Source organism: Podarcis melisellensis, assembly GCF_964234715.1.
Source record: "Podarcis melisellensis genome assembly, chromosome: 4".
NCBI lineage: Eukaryota > Metazoa > Chordata > Lepidosauria > Squamata > Lacertidae > Podarcis > Podarcis melisellensis.
The window spans coordinates 8410256-8424338 of NC_138531.1; the positions used below are offsets into that span (position 1 = coordinate 8410256).

The 14083-nt window shown below is 42.8% G+C and overlaps 1 protein-coding gene across 5 annotated transcripts in view; it reads right to left on the reverse strand.

Moving 5' to 3' along the window:
- Positions 1–14083, reverse strand: part of KLHL1 (kelch like family member 1) — a 140770-nt gene that overhangs the window by 33212 nt on the left and 93475 nt on the right. For 4 of the 5 annotated variants that reach the window (XM_081907313.1, XM_081907311.1, XM_081907314.1 and 1 more), the window contains exon 8: positions 4386–4548. In XM_081907313.1, coding sequence (XP_081763439.1) covers positions 4386–4548 — 163 coding nt within the window. The remainder of the gene's footprint in view (positions 1–4385; positions 4549–14083) is intronic. The other variant, XM_081907315.1, reaches the window with a different exon arrangement.

Here is a 14083-nt window from a genome sequence, read left to right on the forward strand (position 1 = left end):
TCCAGGGGTCAAGAAAGTAGAGAGACCAAGGTCATGAGAAGCAAGAAGCAGCAAGGTCTGGTCAGGAATTACAAATGTTGTTTCCAGCAACTGACTGAGGCTGGAAACCCAGCATAAGAAAGCTGAAGCCAGCTGGTTCTCGTCAGGAGGAAGAAGGCTGATCAGCAGCAGGTGGAGTCACTTCACCTTCTGCTCCTTCAGGCTGCTGCTCAGCAGGTGGAGCCGACTCCAGGCCTATGACACTAAGGAGGATCAGAATCCTATCTACGAGTCTTGCTCCCAGGCTTCATGTATCAGTGCCCAAGAGCTGAAGCCCAATCGCCTTTGCTCTGACTGCAAGATCTGCACTCTGCTACAGACTGCACAGTTAAAGCTTATGTCTATAGGCTTCTAAAAACAAATTATCATCAACACGTGAAGGTTGAGGGGTGGCCATAGAATCATTGAGTTGTAGAGGACCCTGAGGATCATCCAGTCCGACCCCCTGCAATGAAGGAATATGCATACAGGGATTGAACCTGCAACCTTGGAGTTATCAGCACCACGCTCTAACCAACTGAGCTATCCAGTGCTGAGTCAGCAGGTGCAAACCTAACACCCACATACTGTACCTCATCCATGAACACATGCTTACATGATCTGCATGATTATTTTATCTTTTTTTTTCTATCAAGCTATTTTTTGAAACACCATAAAGAGACCTTATCAAAGTGTCAAAGAGTTTAGCACTGAAGTCCTAAAGTATCGGCCATAGAATATTAGTTTCCAATGCTGGAATAATATTCCCACACCTCTAGTATAATGGTCTGGTTTGTGATATTAAAGTCCATGCAGCAGTTGGCATGTGGAGCAGTTTAAGCACTTGAATGGTGTTGTAGTGTGTCTCAGGTGATCAATTTTTACAAATGTTAGCCAACTGACTTTCCGAAGATCAAACAGAAATAGGTCCTGTGATTTCCCCAAGTTAAAGAGCAATCCACTAACTATGAGAAGCTATAACTCCCTGCTTTCCTATAACATTAATTTTACACAAAAAATAAAGTAAAATTTCCTGTATGCAAGTGTCTGTATTGCATACAGTTATCAATTAAAGCCCAATGACAGGTGTTGTACCACACTAGAGCCACAATTCACTAAGACCAGACTCAATTAGACTGAACCTGAAATAAGTGTTCAGAAGAGAAATGAAACCAATATACGATACTTTTGGGAATGGTCTGATTAAAGGAACATTCTGACCAAGGGCATGTTCACACTGCGTGACAATGTACATTCGGTGCTGGATGCAAGTACCTTAGGGGAGTGCTGTACACATGATGTCAGCTCCGTGTTGCACCTGTCTCACACTATTTGTTGCTGTGAAAGACATTCTGTTGGTAGGGCTATAATCCGTTTTGTGCGAGAATGCAATTCTCATGCACTTGCTACACCAGTGTTTCCCAACCTTTTTTGGGCAAAGGCACACTTGTTTGATGAAAAAAATATCGAGGCACACCACCATTACAGCCCCGTGACGTCAGCACGCAGCGTCACGCCGGGAGGGACGCACGAAAGTGTAACTTTCAATTTTTTTCCCTCCCCCTTGCCGGGGAACCTCCAAGCTTTAGGGGTGGGGGGGGGAGGAGGCAGCAAAGCGAGGGACTGAGGGACTCCTCCAACGACAAGGGTTGGGGAAGAAGAGAAAGTTATAGTTGTTTTTTAAAAAGTGATAATTTCATTGTTCTGTTTTTTTGTAAACCGCTTTGAAGGGTTCCTTCTCGGCACGCCCCCCCCCCACCCGACAATCAAGCAGCGTATCAATTCCATGAAGCACCAAATGCAGGCGCGTCTCAACTCACGTCTCGGAAGTGGGCGAGGCCGCGCTCGCCCAGGGCGCTGAGACACTCGTAGGCCGAGCCCGCCTGGAGGAAGAGCTGCGCCAGGCACATCGCCTCGCTGTGGAAGAGGGAGCCCATGGCGGAGGGCGCCCAGGCCGGGCCTGAGGAGGCGCAGCGGCGGGAGCGGCAGAGGCGGCGTCACCGCTCTCCTCGGCGCCGCCTCCGCTCCGCCGTCGCCGCTGCTGCCGTCCCGCTGCGGAGGCGGCTCCGGGGACTGGCGGGTCCCCCGCTGCCCGGTGCCATGGAGAGGAGGCAGGCGAGGGAGACGGAGACCCGAGTGGCCCCAAGTCCCGCGGCTTCCGGCTTCTCCTCGCAAGTCCAGGCGCCGCCGAGAGAGAAGGGGCGGGGAAAGCCTAGAGCGGCCAACCGCACGCTCACCTCGGAAGCTCCGGTCAATAAGACAGCGCCATTGGCCCGGGCGCTCTGCCCCTCGGCACCTCTATGGCTGGCCCGAATACCGAGCGAGAAGCGGTTTCGTCTCTGTGGTAGGGAGGAGCAAAGAAGGGCCCAGCCAGGCGGGCCGAACGAAAGCGAGCCCAGAGTTCCTGTGCTTCCCTGGTGGGGCCGGCCATTGCCTTTCCCTTGGGCAGGGCGAGGGAATTCCCAGGCTGCAGCCTCTCGCGCTGGTGCCTCAAAGGCCTTTCCCTTTCCCGTGTCACATGTGGAAAAGGGGGCTGGATCCAGTGACGCAACTCGGAAAACTGTTAGGGAAGCCAGAGCAGGAAAGTGAGTGGGAGGCGCCGGCGCCGCTTTAACCCACGTTTCCTTTTTGAAAGAGAAACCAGTGTTTCCCAACCTTTTTTGGACTCGCTCGCGGCACACCAGGCAACAGCTCGCGGCACATTAGTGTGCCGCGGAACACCGGTTGGGAAACACTGTGCTACACACATGTGTAAACAAGGGAGTGCTTTTTCAGGTCACCTCCTCTTGGGGCAGACCTACTGATGCTGCAGGGATGTGCTGCTTCCCTTCACAATTTAACTTTTCTATGAATGAAAAAGGTAAAATAGGAAGCAATACAGACACTTAGCTACCTCTACAAACAGATTTACATCCTTAGTCTATCAGTATATACCGGTTTCCAGCCCCTCTCTTTTAAAAGACTGCATTATTAAAAAAAGAGGTCTGTGGAAAAAGTAATTGAGGAGATGAGTTAGCACTTCTGTGCATTAATTTGAAAGGACACCCACCTGCCTGTTCACAAAACATGGATCATAGCTGGTGTTTTAGATGTGTTGTGTTAAAGTGTGTACACATGCAAACTGCTATGTACAAAAGTGCACTGTGGGAAAAAGCGACTTCTGCATTTCAAAGGCTACAGCTTAAGGATGCACTCCTATCACACTTACTTGGGAGAAAGCCCTAATGGACAAACCAAGCCTTATTTCTGAGGAAACACACATAGAATTGGATTGCATGACTGTAGTCCAAAGCATATTTACCTGGACGATCTGAAAGAAGTGAATGTTGGAAAATGGTAATACTGGGTGTTAAGCCGATAGCTCCATTAATTCCTCAGTTTTCTGTTGCAGTCAGCCTCCCACAACCCTAATTATGCAGGTGGTCTTGTGTTTGCATCTTCGGTTTATGTGCCCCACTGGGAGCTACCACTGCCAGACCAATTCCAGAACTAGTTTATGCAAATGACAATGTGTCACATCTGCCTTCTTTGATGACAGAGTGTTTTGTTCTAGATAAAAAAAAAATCCTTCCAGTAGCACCTTAGAGACCAACTAAGTTTGTTATTGGTATGAGCTTTCGTGTGCATGCACATTTCTTCAGATACATTGAAAAAGAATTCACCAGACCCTTCTATATAGTGACTTCTGTCTGGTGACTTCTGTTTCAATGTATCTGAAGAAATGTGCATGCACACGAAACTCATACCAATAACAAACTTAGTTGGTCTCTAAGGTGCTACTGGAAGGAATATTTTTATTTTGTTTTGACTACAACAGACCAACACGGCTACCTACCTGTTTTGTTCTAGGTATCAGCAATTTATTAAGATAATGTGACAATAACATAAATGAAAGAAAAAGATTATAAATAAAAGCAGAAGGAAAATGTAAGACTGCAAAACTACTGGGCGCAAAAGGCATAGACACAGCAACACAGTGTTGCCATCTACTCCCATAACTGCTACTTGGGCTTGAGAGATGGGAAGAATGAATAAAGATCACATTTTAAAATGCAAGATTGTATTTCAGACACCATTTAGGAAATATGCAATTTCTTCAAACTGCAAACAATTGTGAGATTTCCCCTTGCACTGCCTGGTCTGTAAACACTATTCTAATTATGCACAGGCTCCATTTCTGAAATCTCTGTTCTTGGCATAAGCCATTTTAGTCATGCTTGTAAGTAGCAGAACACCACCTTGAATTTGGAATTTGAAGAGGTAATTGTGACATCTAGTCAATGTGTGAGCATTGGAACGTTTCTGCCCAAGTATGTGTCAGTTATTGATAACTGTACCACTTTAAACCATTATCCCCCACTACTCACTTGCCATTTAATGCTGCCACACCGACTGTGCTTCTGGCAATAGACATGCTGGCTACAAAAGTCCACTGCTGACTTTGGGGGTCCCACCTCTCGACTGTGTTCAGATAGCTCCAACCATCATGGCCTCCAACTGCATAAATTGGCCCTTCGAGAACAGTAACTCCTAGAAAGATAGTCAGAGGAAGAAGATAACAATATATCCAACAAATGAAAGGCCAACTCTGTAAAGGCCAACATGCATGGACCAGTCAAATAGGTCAATCTGCTTCTCATATGGCAGTAAACCCCTATGTGACAGCATGTGGGGCTCCCAGAGGAATGCTGGCTGGACAATCCTTGCCTGAAGGCACTGCGTGAACTGACAGTTCCACTGGAATGGTGCATAGGTAGCCACCAATATTTGCATGGCAGTGGCAGCACTCCTGCAGAAGTTGCATGGGGTCCACTTGATGTAAGAACTAGGTGGGAAACTGGCAAGCAGGACAAAAAAAACCACAACAGCCTACCTGGTTTCAGATCCCCCAGACACTGGTATTCAGAGGCGTACTGCCTCCAACAGTGGAGGCAGAACATACCCATCATGGCTAGTAGCTGCTGCTAACCTTATCCTCCACTAATTTGTGTAATTCTCTTTTAAAGGCATCCATGTTGGTGGCAACCACTCCCCCCCCCCCCAAGTATGAAAAAGTGCCTTCTTTTATCTGTCCTGAGTCTTCCAACATTCAGATTCCTTGGATGTTCATGAGGACTAGTGTTAGAGGGGGAAAAACTTTTCTCTATCCACTTTCTCCCTGCCTTGTTGACACTCTCAAAGAACCCTAATAGGCTCGAGAGAGAAGACTCATCCTCTCTCTTCTTCCTGCCCTCATAGGACTGCTTTTTCCCCCTTTTCCCTTTCAACTGAGAAAGAAAGGGGCAGGGAAGTTGCAGGAAAGGGGTGGATGCACACACCACAGCAGGAGTAAGGGTAGGCGAGATACCTGACTCAAAAGGGGTCTAGCCCACCTTGAAATGCAGCCAGACTTCTCAAGCAGGGGAGATTTAAAATGCCAAGCCCCCACAAAGTCTCATGCCATCTCTAGTAAGAACCTATGATTTGTCTTACTGGATCAGACCCAAGTCTATCCAGGCATGCATTCTGTTTCCAACAGGGGACTTCTGGGCACACCCAATCAAGGCGTGAAGGAGAGGGTCTTCCCCAGTTCTCTTTCCACAGCATCAGAGATTTCTTACTCTCGTAGAATGGTGTTTCCTTCAGCTTTCATGGCTAGTAACCTTTGATGTCCCCCCCCCCCCCAAGCCCAACATAATTATTCAAATTGCAGCAGCTGCATGCATAGCAACCACATTCTCACAGTTTGTCTTTCTGCCACAGTGAAAGTCGATCTGCAACCCCAGTGGCAGCTTCTCATGCTTCCACAAAGCTCATAAGAGGGCTGCCATGGGCATTGGTTCTTGGGTTTGCAGGAAAACAGTATACCCGAGATATATTGCTCATTTTCAGACTTCAGAACTCTTGACCCATCTTAAACAATTCCAGGTTTTGTAATGTTAATAGCATTGGTGATTTTAAGTGTTTCTCAAACCTCTCTCCTTGAGATAGCGGAAGATGGATTTTCTGAGGCAGAACAGTAGCTTGAGAAAGACAAACTGTTTCAAAGATAGCTAAGGCTAAAAGTCCTCTTTTCAAATGAACTTTTCGGTTCATTTCTTTTAATAGCTAGAACTCAATTTATTTTTAAGTAGTCTGTAGTGAAATGTCAGACTGTTGTTCCTATTACCACATGGTAGCACCTCTGTTCTAAGGCCAAAAGTGCAAAATTCTATATAAACTGTATTTTTTTTCTAGTAGGTGCACCTGAATGTGGGACAGTCCCTTGGGATTAAACACTGCTAGCTGCCTTGACAACTTCTACCTGATGTGATGATTCCACACTTAGTCATACCCATACCTTTTGGCAGCTCATTTATACCTGGGACCTGTTGGAAGATATTTTTTATTAGAGGTTTATTCAAATTATTAGAAGTTGTTTGCTGAATATTCTACATGGTATACAGCTGCACACTGAGTTGGACACCATATTAATGTAGCAATATACTTCTCCCTGCAAAGATCATAAAATTGTTCATGATCAAAGCACACGGACTAGTAGTTGAGAAACTGAGATCACCTGAGTTCTGTTGCAGAGCTTTGCTCTGTGAAGGAAAGCTGCATAATAATTCATGGCATAGCATGCACTCTGCATGGAGACATTCATGCTGCATAGATATTTTCCTGCATAATTCACTGAGGTTTAGAACTTGCTCTAGCCTTTCATCAAATGTAAAATAAGAAATGGCTGTATCTAAGATTCAACCTTTTATTATGGTTTTGCATATCAATTTAAAAAGTCATAAGGTTATTGTCCAATATGTGTATTGAACTCCTATTTCTATGCCTTTTTTTTTACTTCACCAAATGGGCTTTAAATTATTCCACTGACTCAGAGAGCAGATGCCATTGCTGAAACAATATATCTGAACTATTTTAATTACAATTGTAGGGTTTCACATTTTTCTGGAGCAGACATGAAAATTCTCTTGACGATGCTATGTTAATCTGAATTTTGTTCTCCTGGATGGCAAAATGATTGTTGTTCTCTTAATATTCTTCTCACAGCTGTCTGGAAGCAGTGGTCAACATAGTACACAGATAGAGAATGGACTCAACCCCCAACTCATATCTAAACCATCCATGGTACGTCTTTTTCCATTAAATCTCCCCAGGCATATTACTGCATTGTTCTTGCCAGGAAGTAATTCATTACTTTATATTCTAACAGAGCAATTTTGTGGAGGTTTGGGACAGGAGGGGAAGAATCTATGAAGGCGTTACTGCCACTTCTTACACCTTGTGGCTAGGGTGGTAGGGGCCTTTTTGCAAATAATTTTTTCTCCAGCTCTCCTTTCCATTGACGCAAACTATCGAGAACTATTATTGTTCCTATTCTTGAAACCAGTGCCTTTTTTTTCTCCAGAGAAAAAGCTGCTGGAACACCACTTCCCTCAGAAGACTGACCCCAGAGCCCAAAGAGGAGCAGCACGGGGGCTTGCTCAGCTAAGGAGCAGCTTTCCTGTGCACCAGCTGTTAGCTGGGAGGCTAAAGAGCCTCACCAAAGCTCTGCTGCGCCTCTGGCTCAGGAGGAGACCCTCTCTGGAGCCTGTAGAGGATATCCCTTAGCGACATCCAGGGAGGGTCTCTCCCTGCACTTCTGGGGCCCACCTCAGAGGTGCTGGAATGCTAACCTGGCACATTCCAGCTGGAAAAAAGAGCCTTGGTTGAAATTAACTATGCCAATTCCAGAGTCCGTGCACTTATTGGATCTAATTTGACTTATTAGGGAAGGATGCACTTTTTAGTTCGTATTATTCTAAAGTATGTATATACCACTTTCCCAGGCAAGGTCCATACAAGGTAGCTTGCACAGAATAAAAACCACAATATAAAAATTATTACTAAAATGAATAAAACAGATAAAAAGAAATGCAGTCCTAGCTTGTGTTCACTGAGAACACTGATGGACAGGGCTGGCCCAAAAACTTTAGGCACCTGAAACAAGATAGACCACTGACATTTCCCCCTGCCCACAGATCTGGGCCCATCCCAGGTGGGGTGGGAGCTTGCCTCAGCTCACCTCATTGGTGTTATTGCCATGCTAGGGCAGTAAGCTAGCTTAGGGTCTGCAGGGCAAACCACATGGCACTCCTTCTAGCAACTTTCCAGCTGCCTCACTCTGCCTCATGGTAGGACCAGCCCTGATGATGGATCTGTGTAGATGTTATGTACCTGATTTACATTTATGTGCATCTGTGCCCACAGAACTTCAATGAGGCTTAATGGGGGCTCTTTGAGGGGTACAGGTGTTGTTCCATTAACAGAGTTTCTCTCTAAATATATATAAAAATGAAACAAATTGTCCAGTAGCACCTTAGAGACCAACTAAGTTTGTTCTTGGTATAAGTTTTCATGTGCATGCACACTTCTTCAGGTACAATTTTTTATTTTTTATATATATTTTGACTGCGTCAGACCAACACGGCTACCTACCTGAATCTAGAGTTTCTCTCTGTCCGCCACTATAGTGGCACGCATACATATTCCAAAGCCCTCACTCTTCAGCTATTTTTTATTGTAGCATATCCCCCCCACTCTCTTTCTCTGTATAACAAGTCTTTTATTTAAAAACAGAATTCTGTACTACCAATAGGAAAATAAGTTACACCAGGGTTTAGTTATACAACTTCTAGATTTCAAAAAGAAGTTATAGAAGAAGAAGGGAAGCTGCTGAAGAAAGCATATAGTATTTTGCTAGAATGGGAAACAAAAGATGAGGAGGTCAAATCGGTTATGATCAAATGGGCACAGGACACAGGACATAATATACAATTCGAGGATTGGGAAAAACTGTGGAAAGTAAAATTGAAATTTACAGATTGTTCTCTCTTGAAAGAAAATTATCTGAAAATGATGTATAGATGGTATATTACACCAGTACAGATTGCAAAAATGTATAAAACCGGGTCAAATATATGTTGGAAATGTAAAGAAAAAGAAGGGACTTTTTATCATATGTGGTGGGAATGTAGTGGGAAATTAAAACAAAAATGGAAATGATATACAATGAATTGAAAAAAATGTTTAAAATGACATTTGTAAAAAAACCAGAAGCATTTTTGTTAGGGATTGTAGGACAAAACTTGCCAAGAAAAACAAAGAATTTATTTATGTATGCAGCAAGAGTCTTGATAGCACAAGGATGGAAGAATGAAGAAATTCCAACGAAAAAACAGTGGCAAGAAAAACTGATGAGCTACGCAGAGTTGGCTAAATTGACATATAAACTGCGGGACAAGAACAACTGTGACTTTAAGGAAGAATGGGAGCTTTTTACAAATTATCTAAAACGACAGAAAAATGAACTGGACTCCTTGGCAGGTTTTGAATCAATGTACAAAAATTTATTGGTTGACAACATGTTAGATAGATAATGTAGGGATATGTACAATTTTATAACATGCAGAGAATAATATGGGCTGAGAAATCAGAGAGAGGAGCTGAGGGAAGTCCGGGGGGGGGGAGGGAAGGAGGGAAGGGAGGGGGAAAGGGGGGGAATAATGTAAGTGATTATATGGTCTGACAATTTCTTATGTTGAAACTGCTAATAAAAATATTTTTTAAAAAAGGAAGGAAAATAAGTTACATCATGATATGTTTATCTGGGTAAATAAATAGCTACATCTACAGAAGATGCTCCTTATACAGGTTTTCTTTATTTAACAGGAAATCTTAATTAAGGTTAGTTTAATGTTGCTGAGAGCTTTTATTAAATATGTGGGCTCCCAGGGCTTTAAAAATAAATTAAAGAAGCATCTTCATTATTCCGAAAGTAATAAACCTGCAGTGGTTGTAAAAAAAAAAAGTCACATTGCTCAGGCATACTGAAAGTTCATGTTGAACATCCCAGGGACTCAATAATTTTCTCTGGACATTTAGCATATTTTATGTTCCATGTTTAAACACAGTGTTGTAGATGTACATAATAAAAATGCAGATCAAAGAGACACAAACTTAAAGTTAAAAGCAAAAGAGAAACCTGTACAGACAAATAGAAAACATGACTTCCTTGTTCTAGTTCAAATCAGTGATGTTTTCTACAGCTCGTGTTCACATTTCACAGAAAACATTGGCATCCCTCTACAACAGGAGTGACCAACTCCCAAGAGACTGTGATCTCACAGAGTTAAAAACTGGCAGTGATCAACCCCCTTTTTGAGAGTTCAGGTCAGTGTTGTTGAGTTATTTTTAGGGAGGAGGAAAGGCCCACTTTTTGGGGTGCAGGGCAAAATTGCTGAGCTTTTTTTAGGGGAGCCACAATTGTTGAGCTTCTTTGGGGGGGAGCCAGTGATATACCACAGTCATTCAGTGATCTACCGGTAAATCACGATCTACCTGTTGGACGTGCCTGCCATGAATGAGGCTGTATAAACTTGGGAAATGGGGAACTGTGGTTTGTTGAAGATCTCTTGTTTAAAGCTGTGGCTAATGAGAGTAACATTAATTATTCAAGTTAATGAGGATTAGAGCTTAAACCAGGGATGGGACACTTGGCTTTGTAGGGGAACAATCCTATAGCAAGATCTGCTGCAATGAGCAGGATTAGGATCTAGAGAGGATCTCTGGTTGGGCCTGGAAGTTCTTGGTGCAGTTGGGTTGTTGTTGTTCAGTAGTTTAGTCGTGTCCGACTCTTCATGACCCCCTGGACCAGAGCACGCCAGGCACTCGTGTCTTCCACTGCCTCCTGCAGTTTGGTCAAACTCATGCTGGTAGCTTCAAGAACACTGTCCAGCCATCTCGTCCTCTGTCGTCTCCTTCTCCTTGTGCCCTCCATCTTTCCCAACATCAGGGTCTTTTCCAGAGAGTCTTCTCTTCTCATGAGGTGGCCAAAGTACTGGAGCCTCAGCTTCACGATCTGACCTTCCAGTGAGCACTCAGGGATGATTTCCTTAAAAATGGATACGTTTGATCTTCTTGCAATCCATGGGACTCTCAAGAGTCTCCTCCAGCACCATAATTCAAAAGCATCAATTCTTCGGTGATCAGCCTTCTTTATGGTCCAGCTCTCACTTCCTGGGGAAGCTCTCACATCACTACTGGGAAACCATAGCTTTAACTATACAGACCTTTGTTGGCAAGGTGATGTCTCTACTTTTTAAGATGCTGTCTAGGTTTGTCATTGCTTTTCTCCCAAGAAGCAGGCGTCTTTTAATTTCATGACTTTTGTCACCATCTGCAGTGATCATGGAGCCCAAGAAAGTAAAATCTCTCACTGCCTCCGCAGTTGGGTTATGTTGGCTTAACTCTCACATCCTCCGTTCAGCTGGAGTTGCACCAGCATATGAAACCCTGATCTCAATATAGTCCCCATAAAATATAAATACATTTGCAAGCAGCTTTAACTAGTGTTTCCTCCATTTGTTTTCCTCTCATTTGTCTATTTTACCCTCTAATTCTTTTCCTTATTATTAGATGCTAATGCTCTTTTTACGTATGATATTTTCCCCTTTTGTATATGTACCATGTCCATGATGGTGTGTTGTTGTTTTTCCTATACACATTGATTTAAAAATAGACACAGTATCAACAACAATGTTTTTAATTTTCTTTCTGCTTTTAACTTTTTCTGATTTTATTGCTTGGTTTTATATTTATATATTGTTGTAAATCACTGTGATATATCTTGATAATACAGCGATATATAAATACTGTTATGAATAAATAAACCAAGCAGCAGTAGGGTGGGCAAGTTTGCTGATGATACCAAATTGTTTGACGTGGTTAAAACAAGGCATTGTGAAGAGGGTCAAGGTGTTCTCTTCAAACGGATGAATTGGCAGTAAAATGGAAAATGCAATGCAAGCAAGTGATCAGTGAGCAACAATGGGGTAAGAGATCTTAATTTCATGGGGTCTAAATTAGCAGTGCCTGACCAGGCCCAGGACCTTGGGGCTATAGTATATAGCATAATGAAAATAATGAAAATGCTGACCCAGTGTGAGGCAGCTGAGAAGCAGATTAATTCCATGTTATTGATAGTTAGGAAAGATGTTTCACAGAGCACTGCAAAGTTTGCAATGTCTTTACACAGATCTATGATGAGACCACAGTTGGAATACTGTGTACAGTTCTGGTCACCTAACCCCAAACAGAATACTGTAGATCTTCAAAGGTTCAAAAGTGGGCAATCAAAAATTATCAAGGGGTTAGAGCAGCTCATCTATGAAGAAAGATCACACTTGGGGCTTTTTAATTTAGAAAAAAAAAATGTGAATAATGTAGGATGTGATAAAAATGGATGGGGAGCTATTCTACCCTGCCCTTCTCAGATAAAAGAAAGTCCATATTCACTTGTGCATAGTTAACTATGCATCCAAAAGATGAAGTGATGTCCCAAACTGATAACGTTATATATATTTATTTCCCCCCTTTTTTAAAAAGGCAAATTTTAAATGTGTGCTGTCTAAAAGTCCATGTACCTTTTTGTCTGTAATTTGACATGCTTTATCCACAAAGGATGTGCTACAATGCCTGGAAATTTTATCTTCTATCAAAAGATGGAAAAGTTATAGCCATTTTTTATTTCCCAAAAGTGAAGGGGAAGATTGTTTTTTGGCCATTCAGTTATTTCTCCTTCTTTGCTCTTACTTCATTTTATCATATTGCTCCCTTCCACACACACAGCACAGTATTCCTGGCCCTTTACTGTTGCTGTTGCTCTCCTGAATCTATTGACTGCATAAGGAATAAAGATATAGATAGATGCATATTTCTCTCTGCACAGCTAATAGGGAGCCAGTTTAGATTAGAGACATAGCATGAAGGGAAAGGAGTAGATTCCATGCTCCAAAGCTATGGCCCTGACTGAACTCTCAGCCCTCCCAAGGCTGCTGTTAGCAAAAGAAAAAGATGTCAGGAAATGAATTAATTCATCTCCCACATCACATTAGTTTGGCTACAGAATAATGTTTATCAGCTGTGCCATAAAGGAGACAACCGTTTGTTTGAAAGAGCAACAGGGCTCACCTATGCAACAGAGCTACCTCTTAACTCCTGAAGAACAATGAGTATCTACAGAAAATATATATCCTAGAGACTACTTTGGTTATTCTCTTGGCATTAGAAACAGGCAGAAAATAAAAGGAAGTGTCAACAGATCAATTGCATGAAATGTTCCATCTCAGCTCTAGATATCAGCATTACCTGAAATGACCTCACCTTGAGGTCACACTGTGCTATATTATTTACAACAACAGGGATCTTGGATTCACCAACACAATTTTTGTGGCCAAAAATTTAAAATGAGATACTTTCATTGGTATGGCTTTGACAAAAGGAATTCTCTGGATTTCTATAAGATCAAGCCATTATACAAACACAGTTAAAAATATCCATTTAACTAATGATAATAAACTAGTCAAAGTACACTTAGGTGTCACATTGTTCTGTGAAACAACTTGGTGCACACGGAGCTGTTATCTTGGGTAGAAGGGGAGAGATGAAGAAGAAGAGGTTGTAATTGTTGAGTCAGCTGAAGAAGAACACATAGTAGGCATGGCCCCTCCCAACAACCTGATTGGTTAATGGGGAGTCAGTATAGTGCATGGGGGCAATGGCATGTAAGGAGTAAAATATATACAAAAGAAAGATAATTCAGTTGAAAAGAAGGGTCAATACATAGCTCCTAGACTATATCACTCATGTATAAGGGAAGATAAAATTCCGTATGACAAATTATAGGTTCCAATAGCATAGCAGTGTACTTGCTAATTGTAGTAGAAGTAATTTTATGGATCCTCTGCTTTTACAAATACCAGGTAGTCAAGCCAAACTGGTAGAAGTGGATGCAGCAGCCTGACTACTGATCAACAGTTCTCCAACCCTTAATTTAGGGGAAGCTTTAGTCTGGTATGAGGGGGACGCGGGAGGCGCTGTGGGTAAAACCTCAGCACCTAGGGCTTGCCGATTGCATGGTCGGCGGTTCGAATCCCCGCGGCGGGGTGAGCTCGCGTCTTTCGGTCCCAGCTCCTGCCCACCTAGCAGTTCGAAAGCACCCCTAAGTGCAAGTAGATATTTTTTTTAAAATAATATTTATTAAAGATTT